Source organism: Salmo salar, chromosome ssa20 (genome assembly GCF_905237065.1).
Source record: "Salmo salar chromosome ssa20, Ssal_v3.1, whole genome shotgun sequence".
Lineage (NCBI taxonomy): Eukaryota > Metazoa > Chordata > Actinopteri > Salmoniformes > Salmonidae > Salmo > Salmo salar.
The window spans coordinates 37,172,364-37,200,273 of record NC_059461.1 but is presented as its reverse complement, the minus strand read 5'-3'; the positions used below and the strand labels follow the sequence as shown (position 1 = coordinate 37,200,273).

Below are 27,910 nucleotides of genomic sequence, written 5' to 3'. Positions count from 1 at the left end.
AGATGTAACAATGTTCCCCCCGGATATTTAATAGGTCAACTGAATCATATCCACGTCGTTTGTCTGTAGTTTACTGTAACATAAGTTTGCACAATGTAACTTTTTTTTAAAAATCATGTTTACTTGTAACACCCGCCCCTTTATGTTATATTATGTTATCCAATGAGCGAGTGTACATGTGAGAATTGACCAATAGGGAGCGCGCATCACGGAGGTGTTCCGCTTTCCAAGAGATTCTACTTCTGATTGAGAGCATTCAAGATGGCTCCCTCAGGTAAGACTATTCCAAAACCAAATTTGCGGTTAGTTGTTTATGAATGACTCGTTTTGCAATGGTATTGAATTGCCAATGATGAATTAGGCAGTTGCTTATGTTATTACGTAAATTAGAGTGAAACAAGCTTTTTGTTACTTGATAGTATCAGACAGCAAAAGTAGTAACCTAACGCGCTAGCTGGCTCATAGCTAGCTAGCTAATCCCTTTCCGCCTCATGAAAGCACTCACTCGAACGTGAAATAAACACCTGACAGGAATTAAGAAACTATTTATAACAGCCTCGTCGACGCGGTATTGTCATTCCATCAAAATAATATAAACGAATTGCAAGCCTCAGTGGTAGTTGTACTGAGAGAAACATGGCTTCCAAAATGTGTAAATGTCATATTGCTATACAGTCAAATATCATTACTATATGCTAAGCTAGGATAGCTACGTAATTGCCTTGCCAACGACTTTAGCCATAAAGTAGCTTTACAAAGCCAACAAGGCTCCTACGGTACTTGACAGCAATAATGCAATTTCGCGTGCACATTAAATGTCTGGCTGTGAGTCAAAGTGCAGCGAGACATGCTGTAGTAATGAACGTTACGTAGCAATGTCTAGGCTACGTGAAGTTGCCTATGAAGTTAGCTAGCTGATTAGTAAGTTTAACTAGTTAAAGTGTCAAAGTAGTAATCATCCATGATAAATCACATTTGTTCGAGCCATTGATAACCTACACCAACTCAGCTGTTTTGGTACACGCAACCCTTTTTAGACAGTTTTTACTGTGAGCAGCTATTTTTTGGAGATGTAAAAATGAGGCCTCTTGTGTTTATTTACCAGTTCTTTACCTAGTTTACACAATGTGGTATCATCCTTGCTAGTTGCAACATACTTAGTCAATCTATGTTCATAATTATGGGCACATTTGTCTCGTTTGATTGGATTCAAATGGATCGTAGCTAATTCGTAGCACTGTCTGTCTCAGGTTCCAGGTAAGGGCACACTCCCCCGGATCCCCAGTGCATGAAGTTCACCTGCGGTTGAAGGATCTCAGTGCTGCCTCCCCTGCTCCTCCAGCCTTTCATCATGTCCTCCAACTCCTCCTCTTGCTCCTCCTCTGGTGAGACCAGTCCAGAGGATGTGCCCCGAGGTGGGGGCACCATCCGCGTCTACCTCCCCAATAAACAGAGGACTGTGGTAAGACTTTCACAATAATCTTTTGGGCATTTGTATTACATGAAAAATTGAATTATTTTCAAGACGAATTATTCACGCCTGCATCAATGACTAACTCCTAGCAGACAGTTGGTGTTATCCCAGCTGGTGCCTAAGGCCCAGTTCCAATCTATTTCTTATCACGTTTCTCAAACATGAGAAAACACATGATTTACCATAGAAATCCAAATAATTCACTGTGAATATGTAACTCACACAATTTCATAACTGTAAACAGAGTTGGTGCTGTATTTTATTATGTGAAAGTAGTTATCTTTCTCTGACACAACATGCCACTTCCCCCTACTTGAAATTGCTAAACTACACGAAACTCCCTACTGTTTGTGTCTGCAGGTGAATGTTCGCCCTGGCCAGACCGTTTATGACAGTCTGGATAAAGCCCTTAAAGTGAGGGGCCTGAGCCAGGACTGTTGCGCAGTGTTTCGACTCCTAGAGGGGTAAGTGTCTGTCCTAGCCCATTTTACTATCTTGTTTTGCACCATCTCCATTTTTAAGCATCTTTCTTGTCTCATCTGGCAAGGTGTGTGTACAGTTCAATAAGTAGAAGGTTCTAGCAGTGTCTGTTTACGAAATAATCTGTAAGTGGTTCATTGTTAATGCGTCTTAACCCTCTATGTACAACCCCAATATACATTTCTTTCATGGTAATACAGTTTTCTGATTTAGATTTGTTTTTCTTAGATATCATTGGTCTTTTTTTAATCTGACACCCCCCCTCTCCCCCGCAGTCGCAAGAGACTAACTGATTGGAACACTGACATCACCCCGCTGGTAGGAGAAGAGCTGCTTGTAGATGTGTTGGATGATGTCCCTCTCGCCATGCATAACTTTGTAAGTAGCTCTTGTAAATGTTTCACCTTAGCATTTGTGTATTGTAAGGCAACACTTCTTTTTCCAGTAGTGGTTAACACCACCACCTTCTGCACACACGTGCTTCTGACTGTGTGGGTTAGTATAGCAGACTTACCACTACTTTGTTACAACTCTCCTCACTTTCTCTTCAACTGGAATGTCTGGAAAATATACTTTCACATTATTTTTTATTGCAGGTACGGAAAACCTTCTTCAAGTTGGCCTATTGTGACTTCTGCCACAAGTTTCTGTTCAATGGCTTCAGATGTCAGACATGTGGCTACAAGTTTCACCAGCACTGCAGCAGCAAAGTTCCCACTGTGTGTGTGGACATGGACACTATGACAAAACGGTGAGTCTGTCGAGGACAGGGTTCTAAATTAGCATTTTTCATTGGTAGCGCTAGTTTTCCCACAACAAATCTAGGAGTGCCAGAAGATATATCTTTTTATATTAGCTTTCTACATTGTGTAAAAGCACTACCTAGTGAGATGCATTACATAGACAATTCTACCCTGTCTCTTTAAGCAAGTCAAGTTTGTGAGTGACGACATGCAAGAGAGCACTCATTCATTCATTGCTATGATCAGTGGTCTTCTAAAGAAGCTGTCCTTTTCCCTTTCTTTTTGTTCCCCCAAATGTTTTGATGTACTGGTAAAGTAACCAGGTTGTTAGCTAATGATGTAACCTGACTGAACAAGGTTTAAACAAATGCCCATGAGTGGTTTGGGAATGACTCGTGACATAGCTTTTAGGCCCTGTTCATAAATCACTGTGTCAGTTAGATGAAAAGAACTACCAGCCACTCAGAGTTCTTACCAGTCAATACATTTATAACACAAGAAACAAACGTTTTGGATTTCCCCATTTTTTTAATTTTTTTATTCCCCTTCTGGTTTTCACTCCTAAAAATCTCACTTTTCATAGAAAACAACATTTGGATAACAATGATTAATAAACCACATCAGCAGACCACAATAAAATATTTTGGCAGGTATAGTTGCCCTTTAATTTCAATTATGCACCTCAAGAGACTGGTGTTTGGCTGGCGGTGTTTCTGTACTGCATGTGGAATAGAGTTTGCAAAACAAAAGACCACCCGATTGATACAAATCATCATGATATATCATTCTGCCAGTTAACATTTTAATTTGCAAAGTTTTTTGGGAAAGCCTTGAAAAATAAGTTTTGCCTACACAGTGGTATACGCAGGCATTCCCATGCCGTGACTTCTTCAGAAAGTTGCAAGAAATACAAATCCCTGAAGAAGCGGTCTTTAATATTCTTTACATGTAGGCTTTGGATTAAACAAATGAATCTCTGCTTGCTTTTTCTCTAGTGGACTTGGAAACATCTGCACAGTGAAACCTATCATTACAGCAATTATCTGGGTGTTTATTTTTATTACATCTTTTGTCTCACTGGTGCTCCTAAAATAATATGTAATGTCACACAGCAAAATATCTAGGAGCATATGCGATCCAAAGGGTTGTACTTTAGAGCCCTGGTCGAGGACATGGAGATGGAACGGGGATACTGTTCTAGATTGTATGAGTCAATAGTGTTGTAACTATCCAGTAAATTGTGATAACATTTACAAGGGTTGCATCCTTGTGAGGCTATAGAGCATTGCATCCCTTTGGGCTAAACTGTTTAGGATAGATGGCTGTACCCCTCTTTACGCTGCTGAATTTATCTTACATAGAGCACATGCATGCTTAATACAAATTGAGGGTACATTATGTTTAGGGGTAATTTAGAGTGGTTCACATGGGGGGGGGAAGAGGAGAAGAAATGTGTGGGTTTCCCTGTGGGTAAAACCTTTTTGTTTCACATCCATGGGCTTACTAACACTAAAGATAAAAAAAAATGGCAACGCTAGCTATTCTGTCTTGGCATTTGAAAGTCCCAAACTGTCCTTATTAAACGTCCCAGCTTTCTTCATATCCTAACAAGAAACCATGTTGATATAGCAATGATCCAAGAAACACACCTGCTCCAAAAGGACTCGCATAGAATAGAGAACCATTTGTACAGAAGGCTGCTTTTTCATTAGTCCCAAACAAAACTAAATGTGTAATCATAATAATACATAGGAAACTTAAAATTGCAATTCTGGGTGAAGACCAAGAAGGCAGAATCAACATTTTGATTTTATTTATTTAACCAGGTAGGCTAGTTGAGAACAAGTTCTCATTTGCAACTGCGACCTGGCCAAGATAAAGCAAAGCAGTTCGACACATACAACACAGTTACACATGGAGAAAACAAACACACAGTAGAAAATTATATATACAGCATGTGCAAATGAGGTAGGATAAGAGATGTAAGGCAATAAATAGACCATGGTGGCGACGTAATTACAATAAAGCAATTAAACACTGGAATGGTAAGATGTGCAGAAGATGAATGTGCAAGGTGAGATACTGGGGTGCAAAGGAGCAAGATAAATAAATACAGTATGGGGATGAGGTAGATTGGATGGGCTATTTACAGATGAGCTATGTGCAGTGATCTGTGAGCTGCTCTGACAGCTGGTGCTTAAAGCTAGTGAGGGAGGTAAGTCTCCAGCTTCAGAAATGTTTGCAGTTCGTTCCAGTCATTGGCAGCAGAGAACTGGAAGGAGAGGCGGGTGACCAGTGAGATATACCTGCTGGAGCGCGTGCTACGGGTGGGTGCTGCTATGGTGACCAGTGAGCTGAGATAAGGCGGGGCTTTACCTAGCAGAGACTTGTAGATGACCTGGAGCCAGTGGGTTTGGCGACGAGTATGAAGTGAGGGCCAGCCAACGAGATCGTACAGGTCGCAGTGGTGGGTAGTATATGGGGCTTTGGTGACAAAACGGATGGCACTGTGATGGACTGCATCCAATTTGTTGAGTAGTGTTGGAGGCTATTTTGTAAATGACATCGTCGAGGATCGGTAGGATGGTCAGTTTTACGAGGGTATGTTTAGCAGCATGAGTGAAGGCTGCTTTGTTGCGAAATAGGAAGCCGATTTCTAGATTTAATTTTGTATTGGAGATGTTTAATGTGAGTCTGGAAGGAGAGTTTACAGTCTAACCAGACACATAGAATATGTGGACAAATACAAATACCTAAGTCGGAACTGTCCAGAGTAGTGATGCTGGACGGGCTGGCATGTGCAGGCAGCCATCGGTTAAAGAGCATGCATTTAGTTTTACTTGCATTTAAGAGCAGTTGGAGGCCATGGAAGGAGAGTTGTATGGCATTGAAGCTCAACTGGAGGTTAGTTAACAGTGTCTAACAAAGGGCCAGAGGTATACAAAATGGTGTCGTCTGCGTTGAGGTGGATCAGAGAATCACCAGCAGCGAGAGCGACATCATTGATGTATACAGAGAAGGGAGTCGGCCCGAGAATTGAACCCTGTGGCACCCCCATAGAGACTGCCAGAGGTCCGGACAACAAGCCCTCTGATTTGACATGCTGAACTCTATCGGAGAAGTAGTTGGTGAACCAAGTGAGGCAATCATTTGAGAAACCAAGGCTGTTGACTCTGCCAATAAGAATGTGGTGATTGACAGAGTCGAAAGCCTTAGCCAGGTAGATGAATACGGCTACACAGTAATGTCTCTTGTTGATGGCGGTTATAAATAACGTTTAGGACCTTGAGCGTGGTTGAGGTGGACCCGTGACCAGCTCTGAAACCAGATTGCATAGCGGAGAAGGTACAGTGAGATTCGAAATGGTCGGTAATCTGTTAACTTGGCTTTCAAAGGCCTTAGAAAGGCAGGGTAGAATAGATATAGTTCTGTAGCAGTTTGGGTCTAGAGTGTCTCCCCCTTTGAAGAGGGGGATGACCGTGGCAGCTTTCCAATCTATGGGAATCTGACGATACGAAAGAGGTTGAACAGGCGGGGGTTGCAATCATTTCGGCAGATAATTTTAGAGAGGGTCCAGATTGTCTACCCCAGCTGATTTATAGGGGTCCAGATTTTGCAGCTCTTTCAGAACATCAGCTATCTGGATTTGGGTGAAGGAGAAGTAGGGGAGGTTTTGGCGAGTTGCTGTGGGGAGCGCAGGGCTGTTAGCCGGGGTAGGGGTAGCCAAATGGAAAGCATGGCCAGCTGTAGAAAAATGCTTATTGAAATTCTCAATTATTGTGGATTTATCGGTAGTGACAGTGTTTCCTAGCCTCAGTGCAGTGGGCAGCTGGGAGGAGGTGCTCTTATTCTCCATGGACTTTAGTGTCCCAGAACATTTTTGAGTTTGTACTACAGGATGCAAATTTATGTTTGAATAAGCTAGCCTTAGCTTTCCTAACTGCCTGTGTATATTGGTTCCTAACTTCCCTGAAAAGTTGCATATCACGGGGGCTATTCGATGCTAATGCAGAATGCCACAGGCTGTTTTTGTGCTGGTGAAGGGCAGACAGGTCTGGAGTGAACCAAGGGCTGTATCTATTCCTAGTTACATTTTTCTTTGAATGGAGCATGCTTATTTAAGATGGTGAGGAAGGCACTTTTATTGTATCAATAATGCAAATGGCCTTTTTATTAATATGTACTCTTCAAATTCTTATGATCCTACATTTTTTTTTGCATTCTCTGAACAGCATATTGTTAGAATAAACTGAATTCCATATGGTTATTGGGATGGACATGAATGGTATTTTGGACATGTGGGACAAATCTAATAAGACCAACTACAATCCACATGCAACCAAGGCAAGGCTCTCCAGCATATACTCTGTTTACAACCTCATTGATGCCTGGTGAGCACATAATCCTAAAGCAAAAGAGCACACTTTCTACTTAAACATGCATAAATCATTCTCACTTCGATTTCATACTATTATCTACATCTCTATTTTCTTTAATTAATCGATATGAGCTTGTCCGACCACCACGCTTACCACTGCCAACTTGAAATGTCAGAATCTCCTAAAAGAGCCACAAAATGGCATTAGAACATTTCATGACAAAAAAATCCTACATTCTGTGATCAATTTGAAATTGAACTAAATTCATAATGATCAATAAAAATTAAGTTGATTTTTCCACCGGCTCCTATGAGATGCCGCTAAAGGTTTTATTAGAAATAATGCAACTAGCTTTGAATCTGGGTTGAATAAATCACAAAGAAGATAACATTTCCAAATCTGCTATCGATGTTAGAGCATTATCAACAAACACTATTTTCAGACCAGGTAGCTATTACTCTTTTGAAAATCAAGACAGAACTTATTTTATACTGAACAAAAATATATATGCTAAATGTGAAGTGTTGGTCCCATTCTACTAAGCTAACATCTGGAATTGTTTTCAGGTGGTGATATCGTGGATCATTTAGCTATTTGATTTCGAATTTTAGGACCCCTTTAGGTATCCCCCACCCCCAAAAAAGATATATTTGATAGAATATTGAATTTGGCCTTTACTACTGTAGCCCATAGAAATGCATTGAATAACACATTCGTAAATTTAAAAAAAAGACAGTCAAAAAGTAAATCATATGGAGTAAGGTTTTGATGTGTCTGTCCTATATGTAGGAGATATAAGAAAGCTCAGAAAAAAAGAAACAAGTGGACACATTTAACCCCTTATTTTTGTTGGCACAACTACCTCCATGCTTCCATTAATTTGTATGGGTTACCTTCAGACGAGTCACGTGACATTAGTGGGGGTTGTAAAGAAAAACAGAAAACGCCATCATGTTCTAGAGTTTCATCTTTTCAAAGTTAGGCCAAAAAATACAAAAAACTGTCCTTTTAGTTTTCTTTTTTTTTAATGGAGACTTATTTATTGTGTTTTTATTGTTAAGATATTCTGCAGGTTAAATCCTTATCAAAATGAATATATTGTCACGGCTGAATTTCTGTAGTTCCACCCCCACCCACCCGCCCTTCAAAAAGACAGAACGAAATAAAAAAAAGTTGGTCAACTAAAATAATCTAATCCCATAATGTTCTCCATGCATTTTGTTGTGCTTTTCACAATGTCACCAATATATATCACTTCATATTTGTTTTACTGTTAGCATTGTGTGACTGGAACAGCTCTTTACCCTCTGCTTACTCTGTGTGTACTGTACCTTATTTCCAGGTTCACACCTAATCCCTGCACAGATGAGTACCCTCAGATATCCATACTGTTGCCAGACAACTCCATATCCCAGAGCGACATAGCCTTAACCCCAGATTCTTCTGGGTAAGTGGATCTGAACCATAGTCACACGCGTCCCAAAGGACACCTTATTCCCTATATCAGGGATGGGCAAATTTGATGGGGGTGGGGGCCACAAAAAATCTGAACTCATGAGAGGCCGCAGTGATTCGTGGGTCTGCAATCCCATACCCACACATGCAGTCAGAGCCGGCCCTAGTCTTTTGGGGGCCCTAAGTGACATTTTGTTGGGGGGGGGGTTCCCCCCACCTTACGAGCAAAACATGTTTTGCGGCCCCCCCTCTTGACAGCGGATAATTCTTTTTAGAGTTAATTTCCTGCAATTCTACACGTTTTGTCATGGGGCGAGTGAAGAGTTAGACATTTTATAACACATTTCATGCATTTCTACTCATTTTGCCATAGGGTGGAGAGAAATGTTTGCAGTTTTGAATATGATGTCTGAGTGAGAGTGACTAACAAAATGAATGGGGGCCCCCTGGTAATTTCACCATGGTTACTAAACGTTTAGATGGCTGGTTAAATTAGTCTAAAAAATGTAGCTGGGCTAATTGAGTGACTGAAATGACAAGAAACTAATGATGCAATGCCAAATTTCAAAATTGTACTTTTTTATTCTAAGTAAGTAAGTTGACACCGACTGAATTTTTATACATTTTTGGTCTTAGGAAATTGATCTGCGGGCCATCCCATATGTCTTTGGTCAGAAGTAGTGCACTACTTATCCCATGGGGCTCTGGTCAGAAGTAGTGCACTATAAAGGGAATAGTGTGCCATTTAGGATGCAGTCACAGAAACCATATGGTATTGGTGCCCCCGCAAATGGATAACCATAACTCTTCAGAAATGAACCGAACCTGTTCTGTTGTGCCCCTTTGTGTCTTGTAGGCATGGACTTCTGTCCCCGACCTCTGCCTTCCTGTTCCCCCCGCCAGTTGGAGATGGACCATCCCTACAGAGGCATCGGTCCACCTCCACCCCCAATGTCCACATGGTCAGCACAGTGGGCCCTGCCGGAGTCAGCATCATAGAGGTGAGACAGTCACTCCTATAACACAGGGTTTACAATACAAATTCATTAGTCTGTTTGTTACAGTGAACCATGGAAATGTGTCTTCTGCTTATTTCTCAACCCCTACAATAGCATACATCACACACACAGTGGACATCAATGTGAGTCGGTGAATGTTTCATTAATATGAGACAATGTGTTTCTCCTTTTTAGGAGGCGTTAAAAATACAAAACAATACAATGGGTGAGATTTCAAGTCTGATTTCTTTATCCTTACCCATTTCTTTGAGATTATTTTGCACTTGGTCATTTGTCTCATAACCTGCTCATTTGAATACTGTTCTTTACAGGTCCTGAACCCTCATCCAAACCCTCCACCAGCCCGCCCTCCCTGGACTCCCCTGGCAGGAGACCCCCTAAATCCCCCTCAGAGCACAAAGAGCGCAAGCCCTCCTCATCTGACGACAAAAAGAAAGTGGTAAGTAAAGTTTAGATTTGCCGGCGCTACTAAAACCCTTCTATGGAATGAGGATCTCATCTGGGTGAAAAAAGGTTCTGGCATCAGTTGTTGCAGTCTTTTTGGGAGATGTCATCATTACCTTTTCTTGTTTTTAGAAAGTGGTATGTGTCGGAGATTGAACCCTTGGTGCTCCTTGTTAATTAGTGATGGGGATGTTGTTGAAAATGGTGTTAAGTAAAAGTGTGTTTCAGCACCGTGGCGGTTATAGAGACTCAAGTTACTACTGGGAGGTCCACTCTCGTGAAGTCACCATGCAGAAAAGGATAGGTGCAGGCTCCTTTGGGACTGTCTTCAAGGGAAAGTGGCACGGAGATGTGGCCATCAAGATCCTCAAAGTGACAGAGCCAACACCTGAGCAGCTGCAGGCTTTTAAAAATGAAATGCAAGTCCTAAGGTGAGTACTGTACCTGCCCTCTTCTTACGTTGACAAATTAATTCATGTCTTGAAATACGGCACATTACTTGATGGTACTGTATTGCAATTTACGTAGCTGTTTTTACTGAAACTGTCCTACCGTGAGTTAACATGAGTATTGTTGTTAGAACTGTGGAACATGCAGTTTGGGTGAGATAGTGTGTGTTGTGACTGATATTGGTGTGTCGTCCCCCCCTGCAGAAAGACACGCCACGTCAACATTCTTCTGTTTATGGGCTTTATGACTAAGCCTAACTTTGCCATCATCACACAGTGGTGTGAGGGCAGCAGCCTATACCGTCATCTGCACGTCTCCGAGACCAAGTTTGAAACCATGCGCCGCATCGACGTTGCCAGGCAGACGGCACAGGGCATGGAGTAAGCTATTTCACTTTAAACACTGTTATTAAAGTGGCAATCCATTTTATATATATTTTTTTAATTCGTGATATACAGTTGAAGTCAGAAGTTTACATACACCTTAGCCAAATACATTTCAACGCAGTTTTTCACAATTCCTGACATTTAATCCTAGTAAATATTCCCTGTCTTAGGTCAGTTAGGATCGCCACTTTATTTTAAGAACGTTAAATGTAAGAATAATAGTAGAGAGAATTATTTATTTCAGTTTTATTTCTTTCATCACATTCCCAGTGGGTCAGAAGTTTACATACACTCAATTAGTATTTGGTAGCATTGCCTTTAAATTGTTTAACTTGGGTCAAACGTTTTGGGTAGCCTTCCACAAGCTTCCCACAATAAGTTGGGTGAATTTTGGCCCATTCCTCCTGACAGAGCTGGTGTAACTGAGTCGGGTTTGTAGGCCTCCTTGCTCGCACACACTTTTTCAGTTCTGCCCACAAATTTTCTATAGGATTGAGGTCAGGGCTTTGTGATGGCCACTCCAATACCATGACTTTGTTGTCCTTTAGCCATTTTTCCACAACTTTAGAAGTATGCTTGGGGTCATTGTCCATTTGGAAGACCCATTTGCGACCAAGCTTTAACCTCTCTAGGGAAGGTGGGACGAAATCGTCCCACCTACGTAACAGCCAGTGGCGCGTTATTCAAATACCTTATGAATGCTATTACTTCAATTTCTCAAACATATGACTATTTTACACCATTTTAAAGACAAGACTCTCGTTAATCTAACCACACTGTCCGATTTCAAAAAGGCTTTACAACGAAAGCAAAACATTAGATTATGTCAGCAGAGTACCCAGCCAGAAATAATCAGACACCCATTTTTCAAGCTAGCATATGTCACATAAACCCAAACCACAGCTAAATGCAGCACTAACCTTTGATGATCTTCATCAGATGACACACCTAGGACATTATGTTATACAATACATGCATGTTTTGTTCAATCAAGTTCATATTTATATCAAAAACCAGCTTTTTACATTAGCATGTGACGTTCAGATCTAGCATACCCCCCCCGCAAACCTCCGGTGAATTTACTAAATTACTCACGATAAACGTTCACAAAAAACATAACAATTATTAAGAATTATAGATACAGAACTCCTCTATGCACTCGCTATGTCCGATTTTAAAATAGCTTTTCGGTGAAAGCACATTTTGTAATATTCTTAGTAGATAGCCCGGCATCACAGGGCTAGCTATTTAGACACCCACCAAGTTTAGCCCTCACCAAAGTCAGATTTACTGTAAGAAAAATGTTATTACCTTTGCTGTTCTTCGTAAGAATGCCCTCCCAGGACTTCTACTTCAATAACAAATGTTGGTTTGGTTCAAAATAATCCATAGTTATGTTCAAATATCCTCTGTTTTGTTTGTGCGTTCAAGACACTATCCGAAGTGTAAAGAAGGGTGACGCGCACGACGCATTTCGTGACCAAAAAAAATCGAAATATTCCATTACCGTACTTCGAAGCATGTCAACCGCGGTTTAAAATCCATTTTTATGCCATTTTTCTCGTAAAAAAACCAATAATATTCCGACCGGGAAAGCGTGTTTGCGTTCAAAGAGAGAGAAAATTAAAACATGGGGTCGCCTTGTGCACGCGCCTCAGTCTCTTTGTCCTCTGATAGACCACTTACCAAAGGCTCTAATGTTTTTCAGCCAGGGGCTGGAATTACATCATTCAGCTTTTTCCCGGGTTCTGAGAGCCTATGGGAGCCGTAGGAAGTGTCACGTTACAGCAAAGATCCTCAGTTTTCAATAAAGAGAGTCAAGAAGAACAAGAACTTGTCAGACAGGCCACTTCCTGTAAGGAATCTTCTCAGGTTTTTGCCTGCCATATGAGTTCTGTTATACTCAGACACCATTCAAACAATTTTAGAAAGTTTAGGGTGTTTTCTATCCAAAGCCAATAATTATATGCATATTCTAGTTTCTGGGCAGTAGTAATAACCAGATTAAATCGGGTACGTTTTTTTATCCGGCCTTGTAAATACTGCCCCCTAGCCCTAACAGGTTAACTTCCTGACTGATGTCTTGAGATGTTGCTTCAATATATCCACCAAATTTTCCTACCTCATGATGCCATCTATTTTGTGAAGTGCACCAGTCCTTCCTGCAGCAAAGCACCCTCCCAACATGATGCTGCCACCCCCGTGCTTCACGGTTGGGATGGTGTTCTTCGGCTTGCAAGCATCCCCCTTTTTCCTCCAAACATAACGATGGTCATTATGGCCAAACAGTTCTATTTTTGTTTCATCAAACCAGAGGACATTTCTCCAAGAAGTACGATCTTTGTCCCCATATGCAGTTGCAGACCGTAGTCTGGCTTTTTTATGGCGGTTTTGGAGCAGTGGCTTCTTCCTTGCTGAGCGGCCTTTCAGGTTATGCCGATATAGGACTCGTTTTACTGTGGCTATAGATACATTTGTACCTGTTTCCTCCAGCATCTTCACAAGGTCCTTTGCTGTTGTTCTGGGATTGATTTGCACTTTTCGCACCAAAGTACATTCATCTCTAAGAGACAGAACGCGTCTCCATCCTGAGCGGTATGACGGCTGTGTGGTCCCATGGTGTTTATACTTGCGTACTATTGTTTGTACAGATGAACGTGGTACCTTCAGGCATTTGGAAATTGCTCCCAAGGATGAACCAGACTTGTGGAGGTCTACACTTTTTTTTTGTTTTCTTCTGAGGTCTTGGCTGATTTCTTTTGATTTTCCCATGATGTCAAGCAAAGAGGCACTGAGTTTGAAGGTAGGCCTTGAAATACATCCACAGATACACCTCCAATTGACTCAAATGATGTCAATTAGCCTATCAGAAGCTTCTATAGCCATGACATAATTTTCTAGAATTTTCCAAGCTGCTTAAAGGCACAGTCAACTTAGTGTATGTAAACTTCTGACCCGCTGGAATTGTGATGAAGTGAATAACAAGTGAAATAATCTGTCTGTAAACAATTGTTGGAAAGATTACTTGTGTGATGCACAAAGTAGATGTCCTAACCGACTTGCCAAAACTATAGTTTGTTAACAAGAAATTTGTGGAGTGGTTGAAAAACAAGTTTTAATGACTCTAACCAAAGTATGTAAACTTCAGACTTCAACTGTATAACTATTGATTCTTTTAGAATATAATTTATAAATGCCTCGTGAGCTTTGTTCAACTGTCTTTATCACAACACATGGTGCTTTTGAAAAGTATTAACATGCAGTATGTTCTTTTTTAGCTTATCTGCTTTTGTATTTGCTCTATGTATACATTTAGAAATAACAGGCCTTTTTCTTATTTTTTTTCAGTTATCTTCATGCCAAGAATATAATTCATCGAGACCTGAAATCAAACAGTATCCTTTCTTGAGCTGGGCTTTTACTTCTGAAGTAGAATAAGATTAATTTACACTGAACAAAAATATAAATTCAACATGTAAAGTGTTGGTCCCATTTTTCATGAGCTGAAATAAGAGCCCAGAAATGTTCCATATGCACAAATAGCTTATTTCTCTCAAATTTTGTGCATAAATTTGTTTACATCCCTGTTAGTGAGCATTTCTCCTTTGCCAAGATAATCCATCCACCTAACAGGTGTGGCATATCAAGAAGCTGATTAAACAGGTGCACCTTGTGCTGGGGACAATTAAAAGGACACTCTAAAATGTGCAGCTTTTGTTTCACGTCACAATGACACAGATGTCTCATATTTTGAGGGAGCGTGCAATTGGCATGCTGACTGCAGGAATGTCCACCAGAGCTGTTGCCAGAGAATTTACTTTCAATTTCTCTACCACAAGCCGCTTCAAACATCGCTTTAGAGAATTTGGCGGTACGTCCAACCGGCCTCACAACTGCAGACCATGTGTGGGCGAAAGGTTTGCTGGTGGGGTTAGGGTTACGAGCACAATTGCATTTTATCGATGGCAATTTGAATGCACAGAGATACCGTGACACGATCCTGACACCTATTGTCATGCCATTCATCCGCCGCCATCACCTCATGTTTCAGCATGATAATGCACAGCCCCATGTCGCAAGAATCTGTATACAATTCCTGGAGGCTGAAAATGTCCCAGTTCTTCCATGGCATACTCGCCAGACATGTCACACGTTGAGCATGTTTGGGATGCTCTGGATCTTTGTGTGACGCGTGTTACAGTTCCTGCAAATATCCAGCAACTTTGCGCAGCCATTGAAGAGGAATGGGAAAACATTCCAAAGGCTGCAATCAACAGCCTGATCGACTCTATGGAAAGGAGATGTCGCATAAGTCAAATGGTGGTCACACCAGATACTGACTGGTTTTCTGATCCATGCCCCTACCTTTTTTTTAAGGTATCTGTGACCAACAGATGCATATCTGTATTCCCAGTCATGTGAAATCCATAGATTAGGGACTAATGAATTCATTTCATTTAACTGATTTCCTTATATGAACTGTAACTCAGTAAAATCTTTTAAATTGTTATGTTGCGTTTTATATTTTGAATCCGTGTACATTATATGGATCGGGAGGACCTGATCTTAGATCAGCAGTCCTACTCTAAGACTCTTTATGAATACGGGCCATGAGTTTGGATCTGTGGTGTGCTTAACGCTGTCTCTGGTGAGGATCTGTCAGTTCTAGACCTATGTGGTTGGCCAGAAGCCTAGTTAGAAGCCAATGATTAATGACCACAGAAGCATTTTTGAGCACCCTATTTATTTGTGTGTGTTGTCTGTGAGTTCAGTGCTGTGTTCACCACTAATATTAATATTTTTATGGTCTGTCAATATCTGTTCAGTTGTGAAATATTTGCATCATGATTTTAGTGCTTATATTGCTTGGTGTGAGCCTTTTTTTAAGCTTCAAACTGTGCCAGAGCATCTTGTCTTCTTCTTTTTAAAGGTGAAGTAGCCTTTAAAACACATTCTTTCTGGCAAATCAAACATTCATGGAGATTAATTAGAACAAATGTATCAACTTATCGTATTTGTCAAAATGAAACAAAATGTATCAAATGTTTGTCAGAGAAAGATGCCCACCACCAGTATCACTTGAGGCCAATGCTTGTCTGAATCTAGATCACTTTTGTAGAATGCTATCAATTTAAAAAAAAATTTTGTCATTTTGAAGGTTGTGTTAAAATCACCAATGTGATTTGCTTTTCCAAATGTATATACCTACCTACCTGCTGCCATGTTCCTGAGCTCTGTTGTCAGACATCTTCCTCCATGAGGGCTGGACTGTGAAGATCGGGGACTTTGGGCTGGCCACAGTGAAGTCTCGATGGAGTGGCTCCGAGCAGGTAGAACAGCCTAGCGGTTCCATTCTGTGGATGGTAAGTTCCTTGCACTCCTGGGTTGTGTTAATTTACAGCACAGTGTCTCATTGAACAAGTTCAGGTAGTCTGTTTCAGTCCTTTTTCTTCCATTTGGTGTCTAGGAATACAACCTAGATATCGCTGGCTGATAGTGGGGGTAGCATCATTTCACATCAACTGTCAAACTACATTTAGCAATGTGATTTGTAATGTGAGTTTTCCTGGAGAGTTTAGAGGGGTTGTATTTTTCATGCGTGATTACTCTTTCAGTATAAAGACTGCAGTTGTAACATCTTAAACAGGGTGTCTGCGGGTCCTTAGTGTTTGTCTTAATTAAATTCATTTATCTGATTTAAAGTCCTTAAGTCTTACAATGTCTTCAATTCAGTTTTCAAAGGTCTTAAAATACAACGGCGATAACTACACAGTTTCTGTTATATTGTGCAGCTGCTAAATTGTTGCCACCACGGTAAAATTTTTATTTTTTTACAAATAACTATTCTTGAGCACACTTTCAAGATGTTACAGAGCTTATCTGCATGTGCTCGTCTTGTGCAAGTCGGGCTGTTGCAGAGAGAAAGTGGTCTTTACAATTTAAGACAACAGTAACTAGAGCTGGGACGATTAACTGAAAATTAGACACCGACATTGCCCCCCTCTTACCGACGCAATTTTGATTACGTCTATAATTTCGGTGATTAGGCTAAACATCGTTCCTGCAGATCTTTTGGGTTCTAAAAAAAAATGTCAACAGTAATGTGCATTAACCAGGGTTCATACAGTCATGAAAATCCTGGAAAAGTCATGACATTTTGAAATGGTGTTTTCCACGCCTGAAAAAGGTTTGGAAAATTATAACATCCTAAAAGGTTTTGGAAAGGTCATGGAAATTAATTTAATATATTTAGGCACAGTTTAGAGATTGTCAGTCAAATAAAAAATCAACATATCCGCCAGGATCGGAATGACACTTCAGCTCGTTTATTTGCTCGCATCACCTGCATGTGTGCAAGACGAGTGGGCCGTTGCTCAAGGAGTCAGTCAGACGTTGCAGCAGCAGGTAGGCCTAGCCTATAAAATATGATAGAGAACAGACTAGTAACCAATTCAAAACACGCGAGTGCGATGAGCCATGTAAAGCCCCTCCGGCCAAACCCTCCTCTAACCCGGTGTTAAGGGAATTATTTTATCCCAATTATAATAATGAACAATCAATAAGCCTTGACTAATTCCCAAGGTTTGTAAGACAATGGGTTAATAATTAGGCAAAGACTCAGCATCTGCAAAAAGTTTGTACAGTTTATTCAGAGAACGTTCTGCCGAACATTCCACAAAGAAGTTAATTTTATTCTCCCTCCCCGCTTACGCACATACCTCCACACAAACAGTAGATATCCTACGCACACCCATACACCCGAACAGTAGGTGAATAGTATCCCTCCCCGGACTTCTCACCACTGTTAATCACTATCCAGCGCTGCCTGTTCCTTTCCCCCGAGATTAGGGGAACCTTGAAGGCTACTCCCTGTTTCTTCACATACACGTCTACAGTTCCTTTAGGACCACTAATCACACACACACATTTCTCTCCCTTCCGGGTCTCTACTAGACCTTATGGGACTTCCGTTCAGTACTTTAATTATTCATTACCCATGCTACATAACTACTAATTGGTTACGTGACAGGGTCGGATTCTCTATTCATTTACCATTATTATATAATTATCTTATCACCCGGACGCTCTGCCCTATGGGACTCCCAATCACAGAAGGTTGTGATACAGCCCAGGGTTGAACCCGGGTCTGTTGTGACGCCTCTAGCACTGCGATGCATTGCCTTACACCGCTGCGCCACTCGGGAGGCCCTAAACAAGTATTTTTGACGAAACAAACGATTCACTTCACCATTTATATTAGTTGAGATTTGGTTCAATCACAACTAATCAAATCAAAATAATTTATCAGAGTAATTTTAGGAAAATACATTTGATGTAGCCTTTTCGATTATGTGGCTTCAAAACGTGTTTTGTTGTTACTTCCAGTTGATTTGGTCATCCAATGTATGGGACAATGCAACTCAATAGATGCTAGTGAACCTGCAAAGTAAACACTTAAGGTAGCTAAGATTGACTAAACTGGAAAAGGTACATTTCCTGAGGAAAATGTTAGCTTGCTTCAGCTGAGTAAAAATATTTGTGTCCTACCATAGCCCTTTGATTATTTTTATATATATATATATATATATATATATATTTTGAATGAGCTAATTATTTCAAAAGGCATGAAATGTATTTGGTTGCAATGTTATACATCAAGGGTGGTCAACCATCCTCTGTGAGAGCTAATGGGTGTGCTTTTCCCATCCCCTCTAACAAACCACATTTTAGAAATATACTGCTCAACAGGACCTTGATAAAGTGGCTCTGGTGTGTTTGAGCAGGGCTTGCTCAAAAGCCTTCATACCCAGTACTCCAGACTGAGGGTTGACCATGTGTTTTATACAGTTTCCTAACAGGTATAATACTTTTTTTGGGGGGGGGGATGTGAAGTGCCTTGCACAACGGCAGGAGATGGTACATGGGATCAAAGAGCAGCCTCCCAGTGTCGATACCATATTATGCATACTTTTTTCTACGTACATCAAGATGTCTAATTGTTGGTCATGGAAATTTGGTTAGAAGTAATGGAAAAGCAATGTGTATGAATCTGGATTAACCTGCTTCCTGCAATAAAAGTCACTGCCCTGTCTCTGTTTCGCTGCTTCTCCCTCTCCCCTTTGCACATGAAGTGAAGGGAGAGATGCTTTCTGATAAGTGCAAGCATACTGACAGTTGGGCAACATTTTAAAAATGTATTTGTGGGAAAGACTGTGTTTTTAAAACTGTCCTCTTAACAGTAAGAGTAGTCTCAGCTTTGTTAGTATAACAGTTAAGGTTGTTGCAATACTCTGAGGTATCGTGGCAAGGACACAAAACATGAAGGGAACTGAATTTCCTGAACTTCTGAATACAATTTTTATTTCTCTTGTGTGCAGTTTGAGGAAAGTTGCTAACTAGTGTAATTGCTAACTAGCATTGGCACAATGACTAGAAGTCTATGGGTATCTAAGCTTGAAACTTCCATCATTGAAGTCGTTTGGTGATGAAGGGCGGTAGGGGTGTTGGGAACGTCTCAAACCAATCAGAGTATCAAAGCCAATGACAAATTTTCGAACTGCCGCTTTACCCATGTGTTCCGGCTCTGGCCCAACCCATCGGTTCCTGGACCAGTCAAACGGCCCGAATGTGTTCGCATTCGGTGATGAGTCAGGGATGTACTCCAATCCAGACTCATTGCAGAGAAGAAACTGGGTTGCCAGGCAAATGGAAAAAGTCTTAGTCTTAAATTCATCTTCATGGAACCTGCAGATAAAATCAAATGTTTGTGCTTGAGTCAGCTGTCCAACGATATGTGTGCGTTTTGTGTTTTTAGGCTCCTGAGGTGATCCGGATGCAGGACACCAACCCTTATACGTTTCAGTCAGACGTGTATGGCTACGGGGTGGTTCTGTTTGAGCTGATGTCAGGGACTCTGCCTTATTCCCAGATCAACAACAGAGACCAGGTGAAACAATTATAATGGCAGCAGCAAGCAGAGTTACGAGAACAAATAATTACAATGAAATTGTTAAAATTTTACAAAAAAACATAAATATAAAACTAGACTACCGAGAGGAGGATAGGAACGGTTTACCTCTTAATACAGATCTGAAGGGTGCAGCTAACATGTATGCTATTTAAGATCATTCACATTCAAACGTCTCGTACATAAGAACTGATACTGTTGTATATTCTATTCCCAACCAGAGACATACATTTAACAACCTGTCTTCCCTCTCAGATACTCTTTATGGTTGGGCGCGGCTACTTGTCTCCAGACCTCAGTTTGCTGTCCAGTAGCTCACCCAAATCAATGAAGAGGCTCATCATTGACTGCCTGAAGTTCAAACGTGATGAGAGGCCCCTCTTTCCACAGGTGAGAGAGCACTGCCAAAGCATTTAATCAAAGTCAACAACAGGGTCTTTTCCTCTTTACATACTGTTCTCTTATTGTTTTGTTTTATCCATCTCCGCCTCCTTGGTTCTTGCTGTTTATGGTTTGAGTGTGAGTACCTTTCCAATTCTACAATTTTTACTTTGTTTCTCCTCAGATCATGTTAGGCATTGAGCAGGTCCAGGACCTGTTACCAAAAATCGAGCGGAGTGCCTCGGAGCCCTCCCTCCACAGGGCTGTGCATGCTGAGGAACTGAACCCACTCCTGTTCAACACCACTCGGCTGATGCCCATTTGAACCCTGACCTGCCAGGCTCCCAGTCCCAGAAGCCATCTGTCTGACCCTCTGTCTGAGAGAGAAGAAAAGAGACCATCACTGATGCAACCGATGGCTGCATTATTCCCATAAGAGAGAGTGCACTGACAGCTGCTCATCCCAATACCCCAGAGGCTACGTACCAAATGGCACCCTATTTCCTACATGGTGCACTACTTTTTACCCGATCCCTATGGGACACTATAAGACTGCCATTTGGGACACAACCCAGCGTTCCTCTGGCACTGGTTGCGGCTCCTCCCACAGACACCACCACCAACACATATAACCCCTCGACACACAGACAACCCCCTGAGCCCTCAGTCTCTCCCTACTCCACTTCAAAACACACCGCTCCCCTCCCTTTCCCCTGCTCACAGGCCTACACAAACTGGAACTGCAGAACACACGCTAGCCTGGCCATGTCAGACCCCCTACATTCCTATACTGTAACTGTACATGCGTGGCTATGGATTTCTCAAGGCTGCTTTTGGGGGGAAGGGACAATACTTTTTTTGTTGTATAATTTTGAAGTCAGCGTTCTGAGATTAAGTGCAAGCGATGGAAGAGAAGTGCTTGCAAAACAACAGCATGCAGAGAAGTGAATTTCACTTGGGTTTTATGACCATATTTTAAGTTATTGGTCCTTCTGGTCCCATAACGGTTTTGGTAAATTAGTGTCATCAATGCATTGTTAGAATATGAAGATGAATAAGTTGTATTGCTGCTATACAACATGGATCGATATGCCACTGTCTAAGACCAGCAGTTTTGAAGCCGTGAACTTCAGTGTCATATGGGTACCTCAACATTTTGAAATGCACAGAAGGGTCGTATTCATTAGTGCACACCATGACATAATGCTTTGCCATCGGAAATAAAAAACAAATGGTTCTTATTGGATAAGTTTAGGTAGTCCCTCCATTTTTGTCTGTTTTCTTACGTTTGGTGCCTAATGAATACGACCCAGACATGTTCAAACCTGTGCATTTTTTCCATTGAATACATGTAGGTTAGTTCAGCCCAGAGAGCTTCTGTGTGACCATGAAACCTGTAGTCTTAACAGATGAGTGAAGAGTATTCTCAATGCTTTACATGCTTAGTCTGCTTGACTCTCCAATGCACCATGGGGCAACACTTGTCCTAGCTTTGACTAATCTGGTTAAAACAAGCTGCCTTACTTGTACAGTTTTCTTGCTCATTGTAGTGAAAATTAGTCTCTTCCGTGGATGTTTTTGGTTTAGTTTAAAATGTGCTAGTCATTATCAATCATGTGACCTAGTTTGACGTCTGATTCCTACTTTCAATATAATTGTTTATTTTTTTTGGAACAGTTAAAAACATACAAGCCATATTTTTTAGTAGCTTAAACACTTTGGAAAATAGTTGCTGTTAAATCAATCATTTCTCCTGTTCCACCTTCGTATTGCTGTTAATTGCAGGCTGCTACTTCAATTGAGCGTTGTAACTAGTGAAAGGTGGTTGCTTACTTGGTTTGCATTAGCAGTGATTAGCCTATTAGTTTCCAGCTTCTTTCAGTGAAAGTGCATTGATTGTTGTTTTGAGAGGCTTTTTCAATTGATGTTAAGTAGATGGCTCCATGGTGCAATGGGGTGGGGACGGCAGTTATTTGACTGATGGCAGTTATTTGGCTTAATACTGGTTACAAAAAGAGGCAGATTTGAATCATCGGTAACTTAAAAAAAAAAAAGTGTATTTTAACTAACTGTGATCTTAACCCATAAGGGGTCTGTTGTTTTTGGTGTTATGTATGCTCGCAATGGACAGTACAGGGGTGTGATTTCTTGATACTGTATTTGACATGATCAATTTAAACAGTGCAGATTCTATCATGGGTCGATGGTTACTCAACAAACATAACTGACAGCTTTTATAAAAAGCAGATGATATACAGGTTTTTAACCTAGATTCTTTAGAGGGGCTGGGCACCCTATTTTGTTTCCTCATTCCAATGAGGTTGGTGGTTATGATTGGGTTGTATGAATAGGTTTGGATGAATAGGTTTGGCTTGGGGATTTTGGTAGAAAAGGGTTGGAAAAGATTTCTCATCTTATTTATTGATATTGTCATTACATAAAGCAGTGTGATGGGTCTGCGGTCATGGACCTTTGTGGATTAAATATTTACTGAGTGATAAGAGATCACTCTTTACAGCATTTAAATCATGGATGGTTTGGGTTCTCTAACTTAACGATATGTCCTTTTTAGTCATGGTACTGTCTCAAACTATTCTAATTGAGCTTCAGATTTCTGATGCGCTGTGTCATGCAGGTGTATTTATTTGGCTTTTGATTACATTTTCTTTTGCAACTGTTACTTGGCCGCAGTGAGTAATTTACTGGGGTGGAATAATGTCGTATACACCCACTATACTGCATATACAGTGTCCTCTTGGGCCCCTGGGCTACATTGTCATACCCAGAAATCCCGGTTGGCATATTCCCGGAATGAGCAGGAAATCCGGAATCCTCTAACTAGGATTTCTGGAAAACTCAAACTTTTGGAAAGTTAGCAGAATTTTGCAACCCTACCCTCCTCTGATTAGACCAGCAAACATGGAATGTGTCATTAAAATGGCATGTACTGTTATTATTGTGATACGCAGCAAAAGAAAAAAAAACATGGAACACATTTTTTAAGGCGTTGTACATCAAACATTACTTTGTCTTGTGATGTGTAGGTCATAAGTGATGTGAATAGCCCAAAGGCTGAATGAAACATATTTTTCCAAATGAAATCCCTTTTTATAGACTTTATTTCTTATTGTCCTGTGTGTTTAGAGATGTCCATAATGCAGGAATAGTCTAGCACCTTACGTTTGGTGCATTGCTTTACCATAATGTAAGTCAGTCGGTTTCTGCTTAATTAATTAGTAAACATGTTTGTCACTCAGAGGGACTCTGTGGCGAGCTCTGCATTTTTTATTTTTTTTTAATGACTTCCCCATTAGTTTATTCTGTTGTATGTTTGCAGAAAGGAGGACAAAAGTGCCACATTTACTGGAATTTTGTACAAACTAAATAAAGAAATTGGCCTCCCCTAAAATGGACTGTACTAAAGGCATGACGTCACATTGAAGATACCACTTACTGTGCTTCAGACACATGGTAATTACAGGGGCACATGGCAGAGAAACCGGACTGTCATATTTGACCAGAAAATATAATTAACGAACTCAGTAGTTTTGCATATCTCTAGGTGAATTGAAATAATTGTGTGTATAGTTTCTGAGGTATCAGGGGTGTTCAGTTTGCAATAAATGGTATATTCTGCTGTGTACAGTAAAACATTTTAAATTACAAAAATTGTACTTGTTTCTATTTTTTGTGACAGTTTTAAAAAAGAACAATTATTTTAAAATTTTAAGGAAATCTTAGGTTTTGTGTCTTAAAATATTGATGCAGGATTTTATTCTTTAAATAAAACTGTGGAATAATTATGGAATGCTTAAATGTCTGTTTTTATTATTTACTTAAAGGGCCCAGTGCTTGTCGAACATCTCATTCCAAAATTACAGGCATTAATATGGAGTTGGTCCCCCTTTGCTGCTACAACACCCTCCACTCTTCTGGGAAGGCTTTCCACTAGATGTTGGAACATTGCTGTGGGGACTTACTTCCATTCAGCCAAGAGCATTAATGAGGTTGGGCGATTAGGCCTGGCTCTGTTGGCGTTCCAATTCATCCCAAAGGTGTTCAATGGGTTTGAGGTCAGGGCTCTGTGCAGGCCAGTCAAGTTCTTTTCCACACCAGTCTCAACAAACCTTTTCTGTATGGACCTTGCTTTGTGCACAGGGGCAATGTCATGCTTAAACAAGAAAAGGCCTTCCCCAACTGTTTGGCATAAAGTTGGAAGCACAGAATCGTGTAGTGTCATTGTAAACTGTAGCATTAAGATTTCTCAAAGGGGCCTAGCCAGAACCATGAAAAACAGTCCCAGACCATTTTTCCTTCTCCACCAAACTTTACAGTTGGCACTAAGCATTGGGGCAGGTGGTGTTCTCCTGGCATTTGCCAAACCTAGATTTGTCCATCGGACTGACAGATGGTGAAGTGTGATTCATCACTCCAGAGAAAGCGTTTCCACTGCTCCAGAGTCCAATGACGGCGAGCTTTACACCACTCCAGCTGACGCTTCGCAGTGCGCCTGATGAGCTTAGGCTTGTGTCTGGCTGCTAGGCCATGGAAACCCATTTCATGAAGCTCCCGATTAACATTTATTGTGCTGATGTTGCTTCCAGAGACAGTTTGGAACTCGAAATCAGTGTTTACACCCATTCTGTGCGCTTGTGTGGCTTACCGCTTTGCGGCCGTAGTTGCTCTTAAATGTTTCCACTCGACAATAACAGCACTTACAGTAGACCGAGGCAGCTCTAGTAGGGCAGAAATTTGACGAACTGACTTGTTGGAAGGGTGGCATCCTATGACAGTGCCACGTTGAAAGTCACTGAACTCTTCATTAAGGCCATTCTGCCAATGTTTGGCTAAACATGTTTGCATGGCTGTGTGGTTTATTTTATACCTGTCAGCAATGGATGTGGCTGAAATAGCCAAATCCACAAATTTTAAAGGGTGTCAACATTTCTATAAACAGTGTATTCAGAAAGTATTCAGACCCTTTCACTTTTTCCAAATTTTGTTACGTTACAGCCTTTTTCTAAAATTGATTAAATATGTTTTTCCTCCTCAATCTACACACAATATCCCATAATGACAAAGCAAAAACAGGTTGTTAGAATGTTTGCAATTTTTTTTAAATTATTATTAATTTTTTTTAAACAGACCGTACACAAGTATTCAGACCTGTTGCTATGAGACTCAAAATTGAGCTCAGGTGCATCCTGTTTCCATTGATCATCCTTGAGATGTTTCTACAAGTTGATTGGAGTCCACCTATGGTAAATTCAATTGATTGGACATGATTTGGAAAGGCACACACCTGTCTATATAAGGTCCCACAGTTGACTGAATGTCAGAGAAAAAAATAAAATAAAATAAAAGTAAGCCATGAGGTAGGAGTTGTATGTAGAGCGCCGTGATAGAATTGTGTCGAGGCACAGGTCTGGGGAAGGGTACCAAAACATTTCTGCAGCATTGAAGGTCCCCCAAGAAAACAATGGCCTCCATCATTCTTAAATGGAAGAAGTTTGGAACCACCAAGACTCTTCCTAGAGCTGGCCGCCTGGCCAAACTGAGAAATCAGGGGAGAAGGATCTAGGTCAGGGAGGTGACCAAGAACCCAATGGTTACTCTGACAGAGCTCCAGAGAAGGACAACCATCTCTTCAGCACTTCACCAATCAGGCTTTTATGGTAGACTGGCCAGACGGAAGCCACTCCTTTGTAAAACGCACATGACAGCCCGCTTGGAGTTTGCCAAAAGTCACCTAAAGGATTCTCCGACCATAAGAAACAAGGTTCTTTGTTCTGATGAAACCAAGATTGAACTCTTTGGCCTGAATGCCAAGCATCACGTCTGGAGGACACCTGGCACCATCCTTATGGTGAAGCATGTTGAAGGTTCACCTTCCAACAGGACAACGACTCTAAGTACACAGCAAAGACAATGCAGGAGTGGCTTCGGGACAAGTCTCTGAATGTCCTTGAGTGGCCCAGCCAGAGCCTGCTCCCCATCTAACCTGACAGAGCTTGAGAGGATCTGCAGAGAAGAATGGGAGAAACTCCCCAAATACAGGTGTGCCAAGATTGTAGCGTCATACCCAAGACTCGAGGCGGTAATTTTATGCCAAAGGTGCTTGAACTAAGTACTGAGTAAAGGGTCTGAATACCTATGTAAATGGTTTATTTCAGTTGAATTTAGTTTATTTTATCATTCTAGAATAAGTCTGTGGAAATAGTCAAGGGGTCTGAATACTTTCTGAATATAGTGTATTTCCACAATGGGGTTGGAATAATATTATGAAAATCATGATACTGCCCTTTTAGTGTAAGCACTGTTTGAAAATTCTGCCTGATATTTCCGCCTGTTGGTGGGATGGAGTTTTATGCCTGCCTGTTGACTGGTCTCTTAATTAATTACATTAGTTACTAAACCAATTAGAAAGAGTTCCAAACCTCTGCCAATAACAGGTAGTTTTCATTTTTTTTCCAAAATTCTTGATTGAGATATTGCTATGTGCTAAGAAGCTTTTGTTTTTTGTTTTTTATGAAAAAAATATCACAGTAAGGTACTTTGTTACACAGAAATGATTTGATATTGAGATAAAAACATCTGCATTGGTCCTTTAATGCATAGGCTACCTTCAAGTTTATTTGCAAATGTACCTGCAAGATGTTGCTTATGGTTCTCTCACCTCAAGTTAAATATATCCCACCCCAGAATTGAGAAAAAATGTTGGTCCCATGTTAATGTGATGAAATAAAAAAAATCCCTGAAATTTTCCATACGAACAAAAGCTTATTTTGCTAAAATGTTGTGCCCAAATTTGTTTACTTAAATACTTTGTTTTTTAAAAATACTGTTAGTGCGTATTTGTCCTTTGCCACCTGACAGGTGTGGCATATCAAGAAGCTGATTAAACAACACGATCATTACACAGGTACACCTTGTGCTCGGGACAATAAAAGGCCACTGAAATGTGCAGTTTTGTCACACAACACAATGCCACAGATGTCTCAAGTTTTGAGGGAGCATGCAACTGGCATGCTGACTGCAGGAATGTCCACCAGAGCTGTTGCCTGCTAACTGAATGTTAATTTCTCTACCATAAGCTGCATCCACAGAGGAGTATTTCTGTATGTAATAAGGCCCTTTTGAGTGGAAAAAAATCATTCTGATTGGCTGGGCCTGGCTCCCCAGCGGGTGGGCCTATGCTCTCCAAGGCCCACCCATGGCTGCACCCCTGCCCGTCATGTGATATCCATAGATTAGAGACAAATTAATTTATTTCAATTGACTTATTTCCTTATATAAACTGTATCTCAGTAAAAACGTAGAAATTGTTACATTTATATTTTTGTTCCGTATATTAAGGTGGTGTGAAAAACTGCAGATCTACATAGAAAGGGGCCTGAATGGAGATGCACAACAAAAAGCATCCTTTATTTCCTTGTTACAAACACAAACGACCCTGCCCAAACAATGTGGTAGCGTTTTCACTCAGAGGACTTTTAACAAAGGCTCCTTTTTATCCGACTTCATCGCCCTCGTTGTTATATTGTGAAACCACCAGCTACATCAGATAAGCTAAAAATAATGGTTATATGAACACTCACAAAGCAGGTTGAAAGTTAGTGACAGGAAACCATGTGATGTTGAGAAGCAGCTGTCACACATAAGTAACTACACAGTCAGTCACTGCGTAGTTACAAAGATCTAAAAGTAATTTCAGTCAGGTTCATTGTCGGG

At 40.8% G+C, this 27,910-nt stretch overlaps 1 protein-coding gene across 3 annotated transcripts; it reads left to right on the top strand.

The window, feature by feature from the left end:
- Nucleotides 1–176: 176 nt before the first annotated feature.
- LOC106580530 (serine/threonine-protein kinase A-Raf) lies at nucleotides 177–23,984 on the top strand. Of its 3 annotated transcripts, none has more exons than XM_014161707.2 (16): nucleotides 177–274; nucleotides 1,251–1,462; nucleotides 1,835–1,938; nucleotides 2,230–2,332; nucleotides 2,551–2,705; nucleotides 8,419–8,523; nucleotides 9,388–9,532; nucleotides 9,725–9,755; nucleotides 9,862–9,989; nucleotides 10,223–10,425; nucleotides 10,648–10,824; nucleotides 14,179–14,225; nucleotides 16,075–16,193; nucleotides 19,646–19,777; nucleotides 20,054–20,188; nucleotides 20,364–23,984. In XM_014161707.2, exons 2-16 carry the CDS (start codon nucleotides 1,352–1,354, stop codon nucleotides 20,502–20,504), a joined length of 1,836 nt encoding a protein of 611 aa, XP_014017182.1. In that variant the 5' UTR covers nucleotides 177–274; nucleotides 1,251–1,351; the 3' UTR covers nucleotides 20,505–23,984. The 3 variants fall into 3 exon arrangements, with proteins under 3 accessions (XP_014017182.1, XP_014017185.1, XP_014017183.1); XM_014161708.2 differs by having other exon boundaries at nucleotides 267–302; XM_014161710.2 differs by lacking the exon at nucleotides 8,419–8,523.
- Nucleotides 23,985–27,910: the final 3,926 nt, after the last annotated feature.

Bases quoted from the DNA above. Each gene is read 5' to 3' on its own strand.
- LOC106580530 (XM_014161707.2), top strand. From the start codon at position 1,352: ATGTCCTCCAACTCCTCCTCTTGCTCCTCCTCTGGTGAGACCAGTCCA. The intron at 10,426-10,647 runs GTGAGTACTGTA...CCCCCCCTGCAG, and splicing joins AATGAAATGCAAGTCCTAAG to AAAGACACGCCACGTCAACA. The intron at 14,226-16,074 runs GTATCCTTTCTT...CTCTGTTGTCAG, and splicing joins TCGAGACCTGAAATCAAACA to ACATCTTCCTCCATGAGGGC.